At 36.7% G+C, this 14,539-nt stretch overlaps 1 protein-coding gene across 1 annotated transcript; it reads left to right on the top strand.

Moving 5' to 3' along the window:
* The first annotated feature begins 490 nt into the window (after positions 1 to 490).
* LOC107048555 (peroxidasin homolog) lies at positions 491 to 10,479 on the top strand. The gene is made up of 3 exons (XM_015271778.2): positions 491 to 816; positions 3,966 to 4,483; positions 7,148 to 10,479. The coding sequence occupies exons 1-3, from the start codon at positions 632 to 634 to the stop codon at positions 10,315 to 10,317; spliced, it is 3,873 nt and encodes a 1,290-aa protein (XP_015127264.1). The 5' UTR covers positions 491 to 631; the 3' UTR covers positions 10,318 to 10,479.
* The last annotated feature ends 4,060 nt before the right edge of the window (positions 10,480 to 14,539 follow it).

Below are 14,539 nucleotides of genomic sequence, written 5' to 3' on the forward strand. Positions count from 1 at the left end.
AGAGGCGAAAAGAAAACGAAGAGGATAAACTCTGTATAAAGAAAATAAGGATAAAGAGACAAGAACGCGACTCGAAGGCGCGCATTCTCCATCAGGATCTCCTCCGGCGATTTTTGCTGGGCTTTCTACCGAGAATGGATGAGAGCGTGAAGTAGGAAATGCAACAACGAGTGGATTAGTGTCATTATGTGGAGGCAAATTGGATATACATTTTTTTTCAAGCGTTTTTGTTGTTGATCAGGATTCAAATAGTCCAGCAAACACACACAGTCTTTCATTTTGATTCACTATACCATGACATACTTTTCTCTCTCTCTCCTGTTCCAAGCATGAGAGCGTAAGTTCTTCTTTGGCTCTCATTCTCTCAACACCACTCCTATCCCGCTTCCAATGTTGGCGTCCCCTTTTATTTGATTCTGTCTCACTTGTGGAAGCTGAACGCACTCATACCGTTCCACTGAGAATACATTGGCTCAGTCGCTGAAGGAACCGTTGGCCAGTTGCTCGTGCACCCGCGCTCCGCTTGAACTTGACTCGCTGAGATCATCAAAAATTTAAGACTAAACTATTTGAGTTCTGAGAGGTTTACAATAGGAGAAAAAAGTTGGATGTCGGGTGGAATTCATTGAATATGAGGATCTCTAGTGGATTACTCCTGTTGGCGGCTTTGGTTCCTGTATTGTCTTCACCTCAAGGGAGACCAGATAATATCTCTAAAGACTGCCCCAGAAAGTGCTGGTGTTATCAAACTGCTGTACGATGCATGTTCCAGGGTATCACCAGAGTACCGAGAGTGTCAGGGAACTCTACAATTTTGTAAGTAAAATGTTGAATTCATTTTATAATTATCGAATTATATCGCGATCAAATCGAAAAGGTCGTACTGGAAGAGAATGTCAAAGGACTTCCTTGCTTTAATAGTTTTTGAGACATTTGCAAATTAATCTGTGCGATTTTTTTATTGCATTAACACTACTGAAATTCCAAAATATTCAACATCAAATCCTCATGCACAGCATAATCAGCTCTATTGTATTTTTTACATTTTGATCAACGTTTATTTGACATCATATGATCAAATTTTCATTGAACGTTTTGGTAAAAAACATGACAATCATAAATTTTCACCATGATTAATTGAGTAAACTGGGTAGAAACGATAATACCCGTGTGGAAGGACCATTCACTATGACCCGACCCCCAACATTTATCTTTTGACACGGTTCTGCACTAACCCGATCGCCCACTATAATTTTCCGTAAGTAGTGTGCAGTGAATCCTCGTCAAAATGCTCTATGAACATTTTATCGTCCTCCTAACAGGAAAAAGCCTGGAATCAATTCAATTGTTATCATACAACCAATGAAATATTATTATTCAGTTTTGAAAGGTTCACAACGAACGGAATTCTTTTTTATTGTTTCCTCATTAATCTCAGGAGCAAGTAGTTTCAGAACAAAATATCGAGAGACCCCTTTTTTACATTCTGAACATTTTCAACCCAGAATTTTTCGTCATATTTTCTCCTGACTCTAAAATAGTTCTGCGCGACAACAAAACAACAGTTTCGTCCACTGTTGTCCACAATACTACAGATTTGGATATTTACACGTTTTCAATTTTCCTACTGAAATATAGGAGAAATTTTTTTTTTATGTTCATAACTACATAGTATAATCCAAATTTTATTTTGCATCATGTCGATGTTTTTTTTTAAACATTTTGTTTTCACTGATAAATAATGGAGCTAGGGGAGGGAAGGACAAACTGAAGCAGCCAAAAAACAATTATTTGACGCAATTCAAGCAAACAAAAATTTTTTTGGATCAACCTTTGTTTATCAACTTTTTTTATTATTGGGAGTACTGATGAGAATAATAATGTTCTATTCGTCTTATAATTCTATTGATTACAATTCAGTTGATTAGATTAGGCCGATTACACTTTTTTTTCGTCCGATTGGAATTCAGTATCATATTTTCCTTTTTCCCAATCTGGGTCTCCCCCTGGGCCTTCCTCGGGACTTTGGATTTTGTTGTTTCATTTTCTTTTCAATTAATCCATTGATAAAATCTTCTCCTGTCAAAACTTCTCAATAATTTTTCATTCTACTGAATGCAAAATTATTATTCTCATCAGTACTGCCAAGAATAAAAAAAAATTAATAAGGTAAATGTACCTATGCCCGTATTTGTCTCTACGCTCGTTCAAATCCTGCCAGCCATGGACATTTCAATCATTTTGATAGTCCCAAGAGTTTATTCAGAGTGAAGTACGATTGGAGTTATTATTTTAGTCAATAAGAAAAGTTATAGACACCAATGCAGAGTGATTTATTGAATAATAAGAGAAAAAAATCACATTCACATCAACTCGTGCTATGACAGAGTTAATTCTTAAGCCACAAGTTAAGAAACTCACAATTTTAAAACGTTGATATCTCCGTTACGCTAGTAAAATGGAATTAAAAATCCCTTGGCTAAGGTTTCGAATAGTTGAAAATTTAATAAAAATGCATAAATTATAGTAATATCCGAATATTTCACTGAAATATTGCAAATTAAAAGAATAGGTACAATGAAAATGGCATTGATCCTACGCTCGTTTTGCACCCAACTGTCAACTGGTAACGGACTAAACGGATGAAAAAATCATTTAAAAGGTTGGACTGTCCAATGGCAATATAATTTTGTGCATCGAGATATTCTTTAATGTTGTTTTATCACAAAATTGGATACTCACGATGTAATTAGTTCGGATATAACCTTTCCATATCACTCAAATCACGAGACGAGGATGGGGACATGCGTCAAACGAGCATGGGGACAAATGAACGAGCGTAGGGACATGGGACTTTTCACATTCATGGACGATTATTTATCAAAAAAATAGTAATTTTCATAATTAATATAAATAAATTCCAATTCTGAAGGTTTTACCCTCTGATATGTAATTTAAATCATCGTATCTTCACACTCATTTCGATAGAAATATTGGACTAATGATGTGTTCACCTTAGCTAGACGAGCGTAGGGTTATTTACCTTAAATGAAAATTAATATAAAAAAAATAGTTGATGAAAAAATTTGTTTTTACTTGAACTGTCTCAAAAAGTCGTATTTTTGACTGTTTCATTTTTTGCCCCACTCTCTCCTATATGTATTAAAAAACGGGCGATTATTGAGGTATTTTTTTTATATTCAATGAAAAAAAATCAGTTTCCAATGTATACTCGAAATCAAAAACATCCCAAATTATTAATTTTCGCCTATTACGTAGACTTTTAAATGCCGTTTCTCATAATTCTTCGCATATAATATGGGAAAGGCTGGAAAAATACGAGGTACATCCCGAAAGGTCCTAAAAAAAAATTTCTAAAAAAAACGTGTTCGTTTATATGTACAAAGATCCTATACTTCCGATTTGGAGTGGATAACAAACGCTCCACATTGCCCTAAGTAATACACAAAATGTTCGAAAAAATCATCAGTTGAATTCCACATGTAGGTTGTACCGCGTGACGTCGAATAGTGAAATTCTAATGGATGAAATTTAGACCAGGAAAGAAATCTTTAAAAAATTAGACCAGTTATTAAATTGCCAGTGACCAGTTAAATTGTGAAAAAAATACGTTTTCGTATTTAATCGAGCTGCCTGTCAATCCCTTGTCGTACTCAATAATTTTGAAAATCCAGGTTTGTTCACCGTAATTTGAAACCTCACGCGGAATTTGAAAAGTCCAATAACATCCAATGGCATGGCTCTGGTCATTCGCACCCTCTCACTTGAGTTTACATTTCCCCAGACTATTTTAGTAAATTATTTATGTCTCATCTTCCTTGCTATGGAGGTTCGTAATTTTCTCAATCATGAATCACGTCACATCGGATCAAAATTATTGAATTGCTCATGCAGTGATTATGGAGAAAAATTGTCTCATTATAAAACTAATAATGTCTTTACAGAGATCTGAGATTCAACGATATCGTTGATATTCCACCTGGTACATTCCATGGACTGAAAAATCTTGATACAATTCTGTTGAATGATAATAAAGTACGGCATTTGAAGGCGAATGCATTCGTTGGCCTCTCGAACTTGACTATTCTATACTTGTACAAGAATCGAATAACTTCGGTGGCAGTTGGAGCATTTGCGCACTTGCCAAACTTGAGACAACTCTATCTCCACGAGAATCGTCTGACGGAGATCGAACCGAGAACGTTCAGCGATCTACCGAAGTTGGAGAGACTATTTTTGCAAAATAACAGACTCCACAGAATACCAGCGGATGCCTTTGAAAATGTTGGGCCAATGACACGTCTAAGGTTGGATAGCAATGCGCTGGTATGTGATTGCGATCTTCTTTGGCTTGTTGAAAGACTTCGCGAAGGGCCATCGGAGACGACTGCGGTCTGTCAAGCTCCAGTGGAGATGGAAGGTCGATCACTCACCTCTATGTCCACTGAGGATTTCCATTGCCGTATGTTCGATCTTTTTATATAGAATATCAATTAATCAACAACAATAGACTCGCTGGGTTAATTAAAGTTCAAAAATTATATTTTTTTTTAGGATATCCAAGTATCTTTCACAGTTTACTACACGATGACTGATTCAATCATGCAATTTGTCAATTAAATTACGTGAGAAAATTTTGAAAAAAATCACGAATATTGAGCGTCATTCAAATTACATGTTACCCTGAGTTATTATCTTTTTCAACATTCGTTATTTATAAATAAATAATTTAAATTGTTTAAACTTTCGGAAACCTTATTTTCTTAGGCATGAAATCGATTTCTAGTAAAATTCTGAATATAGTAAATAAATTTGTTTCGATTCCGAACAAATGATATTTATGGTGAAAACTTGATTATTTATAAATTATTTCAAGAAAATGCTCGGAATTTTTTAAAATTGAAATTTTTTTATTATTCCATTAGTCTTCCTCCAAAAGTAAACTTCTTCATTTTTTTCAGATTTTTAAGGGGTTTCGTCGGTGAAATTTAAAATTCTTTACTGGTCCTTGGGACCCAATATGGAAATAATAGAAGAAAATCGCAAACCCGATTGATTTTGCCCCATATAACCATGAAAAACTTCATTTTTTTCCTGTTTTTCATACGATTTTAGCTTTTTTTTTAATGTTCGTTACATTCCAACGAATAAAGTTAAGCATCCGTTTTACTTTATTCGCAGTAGATCTTGAATAAATATGAAATGAAATTTTGAATTTCATAAATTTTTTGCGACTCTACAGTGGAATAAAACTTATGAAATTCAAAATTCATTTATTCATGATCTATTGCGAATAAAGCCAAATGGATGCTTAACGTTATTGTTTGCAATGTAACGAACATTTAAAAAAAAACTAAAATCGTATGCAAACTACGGCGCAAGGAGCATTTTGAAGGTAAAAACAGGAAAAAATGACGTTTTTCGTGGTTAGACGGGACAAAAACGATCGGGTCCGCGATTTTACCTAGTTATTCCCCTATTCCGTTATATATCATAAACTGTTAAATGGGTCCCAAAGCCCAGTGAACGTTTAAATTTCACCGACGTATCTCTTTAAAATGTTTTCTAACGGTTCAATATCGAGATTCAAATTCAGGGCTGCAAAGTTTACATAACAAAATTATTGTAAAATTTCCGGAAATTTAGGGTGAATTAGGACTCAAACGAAAGCTCTGATGTTGGGCGAAAACAGTAGAAAAGTATTTCACTGGAGAAACAAGCAGGGGGCAGCGAGCGTATGACAGCGCGCCATGTGACTGTTAGCATGTCACTGAGTGATGTCTTATTTTTTTTCGCCATGAATACATTGCTGGGGGGCTTCCGAATGGTCTGCAATATTACAAAAGTTTATAGCTTCACAACACTAACTAGCAGCAAAAATTTCAGATGGTTACTGTCACCTTCATGGGTGCTATCAAAATTCCAATGTCTCGAATACTTATACTTATGAGCGGGTATACATACTTTCTGTCCAAATTTCAAGATGATATCTCGATTTTTGTGCAAGCTATATTTTGAAAACAAAAAAGTCAAAATCGGTCCATTTGTTTTTAAAATATTTGCGGAACGATTTAAAACGAATGGCTTTTTCTCCAAAACTATCAGATCGATCGGACTGAAATTTTACACAGAGTTAATCCTCATTAGGACCTATAATCTGATGGAATATCAGATTCTTTGGAATTACTTTAGCCACTTAATTACTCAATTTTCTGAAAATTGACCCCCGGGATGTCTGTATATGACCCGAGGTCATATACAGACATGGTCACCAAACTTCGTATTTTTACGTTTCAGACCATTCTACATAATTTCCAATTGAAATTAGAGAATGTGAAAATCGAAGGATTGCAATGCTTCCATTCGGAAGCAAAAATAGACAAAGTACTTGGATATCCTTAAGAATATTCATCCACAATTGCAAGCATTCGAAAAATTTATAATTTTTCATTTTTTTTCAATTCATAGATAGATTTATCTTCACTCTAAAAAATGATGAAAATTTTAGCCCACCAATCCGAGTTGATTAATCAGGAATAAAATAGAAAATACGTACCAATATAGGCGTTAGCATGAGGTTATATGAGGCTCAAAATTTTCGATATATGCATTATTTGTCTGAATAAGAAATCTACCTCAATTTTTCCCTTGGCCATTAGAGTCCGTTTATTTTTGTTTTCATTGCCCTCTATTTTTATTTTCATCTTTAAAGTCTTTCAGTAAGTGAATTATTAATTTGAGAGTAAACCTCATAACAGCCCGAGCATAAAAAACTATTCGTTTACTTTATTTCGTCAAAATTACTGCAACAAATTATTTTGACAATTAAAAATTTTTTTCTTCTGTATTCTAAAAATTTTTTAAATGGTGTTTCCCCTGAATACGATTAACTCGACTCATTTAGTCATTTGCAATTTTGTCTTAAAATGTCAGAAATTAATATAGGATATGAGTAAACTTATGGAAGCATGTTGACCCCTTTGTTATAAGCATAGTGCCAAAATTGGTACTTTCAAAGTATTGTCCTAAACATTTTTTCAGGTCTATCGATTTTCACTTTTCTTCATCCCACCCTTATCTCACTCATTGTACCACTTCACGGATCTTTATTCTATGCTCTTTTTAGATGTTCCAAAGATAATGAAAGGCCCAGAAGACATCCACTTGGCAATTGGCGAAACAGCTTCCTTCAGCTGTAAAGTAGTTGGCGATCCAAAACCGAAAATAAAGTGGATGCGAAATTCCGACGAAGTAAATCCAGATGGCTCGCGCTACATCATAAAAGAGGACGGTACTCTGGTTATTTCGGACATTTCTGAGAACGATGTTGGAGAGTACGAGTGCATTGCTGAGAGCAAAATGGGTTCAATAGCATCGCGAAAGGCCCGCGCGGTCATAACCGCGACTCCCTCTATTCGTTTTACGGAAATTCCCAACTCCCAGTCGGTCACTGCAGGTGAGGACATTATATTCACTTGTAAAGCAGAGGCTCGTCCCTCCCCGCGGATCGAATGGTGGAGAAATGGCCAACGGATCCGAGGAGACGACAGGATGTTCCTAGAAGACGAAGGTATGACCTTACGAATTATCTCCACAACCACTGGCGACTCTGCTCGATACGTCTGCCAAGGAAGAAACATCAACGGATTCGCAGAGGTTAGCGCAGATCTGAAAGTTGTCTCCGAGAATGCCAGCCCTCCCAGATTCACTTACGAGCCTCCAGAGAACATGGAAACAGAGTTGGGAGCCACCGTTGAACTCCCCTGTCGCTCAGAAGGTGAACCGAAACCCATAATCCACTGGAAGAAAGATGGAAGTGCTTTGGAACCCATCCCCAGGTACAGAATCTCGCGTGGAGGGAGTTTATACATCCAAAACATCACCTTGAGTGACTCTGGGAGATACGAATGCACAGCTGCCAATGATTACGGTCGAGCAACTGCTCAAAGTCTCTTAAAAGTTAAACAAGCTTTAGTTACCTCAAACAGCATCGTTCATCGAGCTTTTCAAGACGCAACAGATAGTATTGATAGGGCCGTAAATCAGACATTAGCAAGGCTGTTTGGAATCGATGGTGCACCTCCTACAGGTCATTCTGACCCTTTCAGAATCGCCAGGTTTCCCAACAAAGTCGCCAGGGCTAATGCCAGACCTGCAGAAATTTTCGAAAGAACTCTAGTCAATATTCGAAAGTTTGTTAATCAAGGTATGAAGGCTAATGTTTCAGGACCCTTCAATTATACCGACATTTTGACGCATGATCAAGTCCGGGAGATTGAGAAGCTCGCGGATTGCACTGGACACCGACAGAAACCAAAATGTAACAATTTGTGTTTTCATAGTAAATACAGAACAATCGATGGCACCTGCAATAATTTGAAACACACAACCTGGGGATCATCTTACACAGGATTCCGGAGGATTCTTCAACCGATTTATGAAAATGGGTTCTCTCAGCCAATTGGGTGGGATAAAACGAGACTATACTTCGGATTCACAAAGCCTGCTGCAAGATTAATATCGACAAAGATTATTTCAACTAATAAGATCACTTCAGACGATAAATTAACACACATGTTAATGCAGTGGGGTCAATTTTTAGATCATGACCTTGACCATGCTCTTCCTGCGGTCTCCAGCGAGTCCTGGGATGGAATTGACTGCAAAAAATCCTGTGAAAATGCAGCTCCATGTTTCCCAATGGAAGTACCTCCTGGAGATCCTAGAATCACCAATAGACGTTGCATTGACTTTGTCAGATCCAGTGCAGTTTGTGGATCTGGAATGACGAGTATTCTTTGGGGACATGGGATGAGCCCAAGAGAACAGATGAATCAATTGACGAGCTATATAGATGCTTCTCAGGTCTACGGATACGATGATGATCTAGCCAGAGATCTTCGGGAACTTCAGAGTGATCGGGGATTGTTAAGAGAAGGCGCTGCATTGCCGGGAAGAAAAGCAATGTTGCCCTATATGTCGGGACAATTTGTGGATTGTCGAAGGAATCCTCAAGAAAGCTCTATCAACTGTTTTGTTACTGGAGACTTTCGAGCTAATGAACAGGTGGGATTGCTCGCAATGCATACTATTTGGTTGAGGGAGCATAATCGTATTGCCAGAAGTTTAGGAGAGTTTAATCCCCATTGGTCCGGGGAAAAGTTGTACCAGGAAGCCAGAAAAATTGTTGGAGCTGAGATGCAGCACATTACTTATCAGCAATGGATGCCTAAAGTTTTTGGAAAAAGTCTTGAGGAGTTGATTGGAGCCTACTCTGGTTATGACCCCGATTTGGATCCTAGGATTTCAAACGTTTTTGCCACTGCGGCGTTACGATTCGGACATTCACTTATCCAACCACGATTGGAGAGATTGAACGAAACATTCGGAAGCATTCCTCAAGGACCTCTCAGCCTCCGTGATGCTTTCTTCTCACCTTGGAGACTGGTAGATGAAGGTGGAGTCGATCCCCTCCTTCGTGGAATGTTCGCTACTGCTGCAAAACTCAAATTACCAGAACAAAATCTCAACTCCGAACTCACTGAAGAGCTCTTTAAAACTGCTCATGCAGTTGCTTTAGATCTAGCAGCCATGAACATTCAGAGAGCTAGGGAGCATGGAATCCCGGGATATTTAGAGTGGAGAAAGTACTGCGGTATGGCAAGTGCAAATGACTTTGAGGATCTTGCAAGGGAAATCAGCAATCCCCGAGTGAGAAGGAAATTGAAGGAACTCTATGGACATCCTGGAAATATGGATGTTTGGGTCGGTGGAATTTTAGAGGATCAACTACCTAACGCTAAAGTTGGCCCTTTGTTTAACTGTCTGTTATTAGAACAATTCCGCAGGTCTCGCGATGGGGATAGATTTTGGTATGAGAATCCGTCCACCTTCAAATCCGAACAACTGCAACAGATTAAACAGATCAGTTTAGCCAGAATCCTTTGCGATAATGGGGACAACATCACTAGAGTTCAAAGAGACGTATTTCAACTCCCTGAAGGGGAAAATAGTTTCATCAATTGTGATGAAATTCCGTCAATTAATCTTCGATTCTGGTCTGATTGCTGTGAAAACTGTGAAGTACCCTCTGGGAATGGGATTCCAAGGTTTAGGAGAGAGGCGGAGAAGTATATGGAGCACATGAACGTACGAAACATCAGGGATCTTGAACGACAAGTCAAGGATCTCCAAGTAGAATCGCAGAAACTCAAAGATCAAGCCAAAGAGATGGCACTACGTTTCAAAATATTACAGGCCCAATTGAGCTCGCAAATAATTTCGAATTTTAAATAATTTCGATAGTGATGTCCTGCATTATGAAAACACCTGTGCATTTTATATTCTGGTTTTTACATACTTTTTTGTACATAAACTTTTTATTCACTCCGTAATAATTCGCAGCTGTATCTTCGATGTATATACTAACTAAGGAATAATTCAAGTCTGTTAACCGTCGATCAGGTTGGTGTGCTTTGAAATTTTTGCTGCTTCCAATGTTCTAGCATCCATTGTCATAATATCGCTTTCGAGACCCGTTTCCAATAATCTGTAAGGACTGAAAATCGATTGAAAGAGATTGAAGAGTAGATGACATGCAGGTAAGTGAAATTCAAGTCAACGATAAAAGCAAGAGGAAGAGGGATTGCTCTTGTGTTGTATATAGTATAGTTAATTTGACTAATAAATTAGCAATATGCTTCCGAATGGTTATTTGACACATTAATTCCTTCTATCATGTATAATTCATTGTTTATTTCATTTTATTAAATTGAATAAGATTTCCATTCACCTAATGTTGTTAAATTTTCAACTTAGTTGAATGTTATCAGCATCATTATTCTTATTATGCCTTTTCTTGTATACAACCGATTCCCTTTTTTTACAGTTTCATCTCTCCTCTCAATCCTTCGATAAAATGTTTGTAGAAAAATTTTATTGACACGTGCTGGAATGAATTTGAAACATCACATTTGCAGAATGATATTCAAAAATATCCCCGGAATTCTAATTTTCAAAAAATACAAAATTTTTGAAAATTTTCGAATAAATCAAAATAACGATTATTGGTATCGCCTTCACCTTCGAATAGTGATGCCGCGAGGCATTCCATGAGACATCACGAGACAAATCTTGGGAGAAATGATCTCGGTCTCAATGAACATGGAAATCTTTGCTCTCGTCTTAGTCTCAAAATACGCAATATCGACTCTTCTCGTAATGATTTCGAGTCAATTTATTTCATTTCGGTTTCCAGTTTTTCGACTTTTTTATATGTAGAAAACCGAGGCAAAAACCGAGATTTTATATTAAAAAACACGAAAAACTTGAGACCGAGATGAGATAAATTGACTCGGAGTCATCACGAAAGGAGTCGATACTGCGTATTTTGAGACTGAGACGAGAGCAATGATTTCCGTGTTCATTAAGAACGAGATCATCTCTCCAAAGTTTTGTCTCGTAAAGTGTCTCGCAGTATCACTATCTTCGAACTCGGTCAAAGGAACATCCAAACAAATTTTTTAAACCACCATTCGATCAATTCAGAACATTTTTGCTTCCAAATGGAAGCATTGTAATCCTTCGATTTTCACATTCTCTAATTTTAATTGGAAATGATGTAGAATGGTCTGAAACGTGAAAATACGAAGTTGGCGATCATGTCTTTATGTTACCAAGTCCACCACCACCTTCCCGGCGGCCAATTTTTAGAAAATTGAGTAATCAAGTGGCTAAAGTAATTCCAAAAAATCTGAAATTTTATAGGTCCTAATGAGGATAAGCTCTGTGCAAAATTTAAGCCCGATCGAGTTAATAGTTTCTGAAAAAAGCGGTTCATTGTTAAATCGTTTTCCGCAAATATCTTCAAAACTAGTGGATCGATTTCGATTTTTTTTTTCAAAATATTCATTTCGACGCTTTCTATCTAAATCAATCAAAAGATATATACCCGTTCGTACAAAGTTTTCGAGATATTCCCGTTTTTCTGAAAATTTTTTACATGGAATATCTTCAAAACTACGCAACCGATTTCACTTTTTCCTCTTTCAAAACATTCGTTTCGCTACCTTCTGTCTAAATCAATTAAAACATATATACTAGTTCATACAAAGTTTTCGAGATATTCCCGTTTTTCCGTTTTTTTATAAAAAGAAACGTTGTAAACACTCTAGCTTGTGCAAAAATGGAGATATTAACTTGAAATTTGGACAAAAAATATGTATATCCGCTCATACGAAGTATTCGAAACATTGGAATTTTAATATAGCCCCCATGGAGAAGACAGTAACCATTTGAAATTTTGCTGCTAGTTAGTGTTGTGAAGCTATAAACTTTTGTAATATTTCCGATCATTCGGAAGCCCGCCATCAATGTATTGTGTCTGTATGTAGGTATGTGTGTACTTTTTTTCAATTTTTTGTTTCGCAATTTTCTTTATAGGAGCTTGATGAAATTTCATGAATTTTTCCATGGATATAGACGTTAATAGGCTCTATTCATCGACACCAATTAAAGGTGAATTATTCATAGAGTTTGTAAAATATTGGTATTTTTTCACAAATCGATTTTCGACGCTCAGTCTAAGAATTGTTATCAAAATTTAATGAATCATGGCTTGAAAAATTTGTATTGATAGCCTCTTGGTTCTATCAGAATATGATATGCGGATCGCATCTATCACTGTTGAGCTGCAGTATATAGTTTGGGAGATTTTTTTTTCATTTTTTTCACGATAAACTGGAAAAATTGTCATATCAATGAAATCATGACTCAAAAAGATTGTTTTGATGCTTTCTCGATGAATTGCAAAGATCGATGAAAACAGCATAACTATTTATTGAGTTGCATAGTAGCAATATGAAGCTTTAGGTCATATGGAGGTCATATGGGGGTCATATATGGGTTATATGGGGTCATATAAAAGTTGTACGGGATCATATGGGGGTTATATGAGGTCATTTGGAAGTTATCTGAGGTCATATGGTGTCATAATGGGCTCATATGGGATAATACAGGGTCATATGGGGTCATATGAGGATCGCATGGGGTTATACGGGAGTCATATGGAGGTCACATGGGGATTCTATGGGCTCATAAAATGGTAAGATAGGGATCATAAGAGAGTCATATGGGTGTCACTATTCAAAACAATAAAAAATAAGAGTAATAAATTTCAGAAATAGGGAATCCATTCGGAAGCATATTGCTAATTTGTTAGCAACATAAACTATACCCGTATACAGAAATGCGATTATCTACATTTCACCACCGATCGTTTCACAGAGATAATAAGGCAGAGATTATAGGGGAGATGAGCAGGGCCAATGTAAAGTGTTCAACAGCAAAATTCGTAGCGGTGGCGCATGGACTACGATGGAGCGTACGGAACTGTTGGTATGGTAGGGCCTGAGCATCAATTTGTCGATAACCGGAAAGGGGTTCTCAATACGGTAGCTCCTCGCATTTTGTAATAATTGTCAGGAATGTAAAATCGAACATATTATAATCAATAGTATAATGAATGCAGAATCTAATAATCTAAAAGTCTTTTCCATTTTCTCGACATATTTATTATTGACACGGTGATTCTATTGAATAATTGTGCAGATTTTGTTTTTTTTTACTATGGTAATGTTCGATTATATATATTTATTCCCCCCCTGAGTGAGAAACGAATATGTATCGCGCTCACTCCCACTCATTGTCGTCTCCGTCGGGTTGGCACGTGCCCGTCCTCCGCCAAACTTAACGAGTGCGAGTGAGAAAGAAAATGGAGAAGGAGAGAGAAGACATTCCAACTCGTTTGAACGGTTGGAACGTTCTCGTTGTTCTCCAACGATCTACACATAATGGGATTAATTCAATAATAATAGATTAATGAATAAGATTTTTCGCAGATTATTGCGAGATTTAGATGAATGGTTTGTCTCCTTCAGTGACCATAAAAAATTGTCNTTTAAAGAGTGCGAGTGAGAAAGAAAATGGAGAAGAAGGAGAGAGAAATCATTCCAACTCGTTTGAACGGTTGGAACGTTTTCGTTGTTCTCCAGCGATCTACACATAATGGGATTAATTCAATAATAATAGATTAATGAATAAGATTTTTCGCAGATTATTGCGAGATTTAGATGAATGGTTTGTCTCCTTCAGTGACCATAAAAAATTGTCTCCAATCGACAATATCTCCCGATGGAATGGAACGATGTGAATGAATCAAGTATCAATTTGAATCTTTAAAAAATTAATCGAGAGTGAAAAAAAATCAGGGAATTCCACTCTGACATTTCTCTATTGTATGTATTTACCGAGAAAAAAAAACCTTGTTCCTAGGAATCGATGTGTCTTTTTTAGGCAGCTGCATTTCAGAAATGCAATGAGCAAGCAATGTTAAAATTAAGTCATTTTGTAAAAAATTTCCAGTGACATGATCCTGAAAATCAAAGGAAACTCTTGAATTCAGGAATGATGTCTGTAGTTTTCAGTAATATTTTCGCGGAAATTCCGGGAACACTTATTG

This window comes from Diachasma alloeum, unplaced genomic scaffold (genome assembly GCF_001412515.2).
Source record: "Diachasma alloeum isolate Michigan unplaced genomic scaffold, Dall2.0 Dall_scaffold_00194, whole genome shotgun sequence".
Classification (NCBI taxonomy): domain Eukaryota; kingdom Metazoa; phylum Arthropoda; class Insecta; order Hymenoptera; family Braconidae; genus Diachasma; species Diachasma alloeum.

Bases quoted from the DNA above. Each gene is read 5' to 3' on its own strand.
- LOC107048555 (XM_015271778.2), top strand. From the start codon at position 632: ATGAGGATCTCTAGTGGATTACTCCTGTTGGCGGCTTTGGTTCCTGTA. The intron at 817-3,965 runs GTAAGTAAAATG...ATGTCTTTACAG, and splicing joins TCAGGGAACTCTACAATTTT to AGATCTGAGATTCAACGATA. The intron at 4,484-7,147 runs GTATGTTCGATC...TGCTCTTTTTAG, and splicing joins CACTGAGGATTTCCATTGCC to ATGTTCCAAAGATAATGAAA.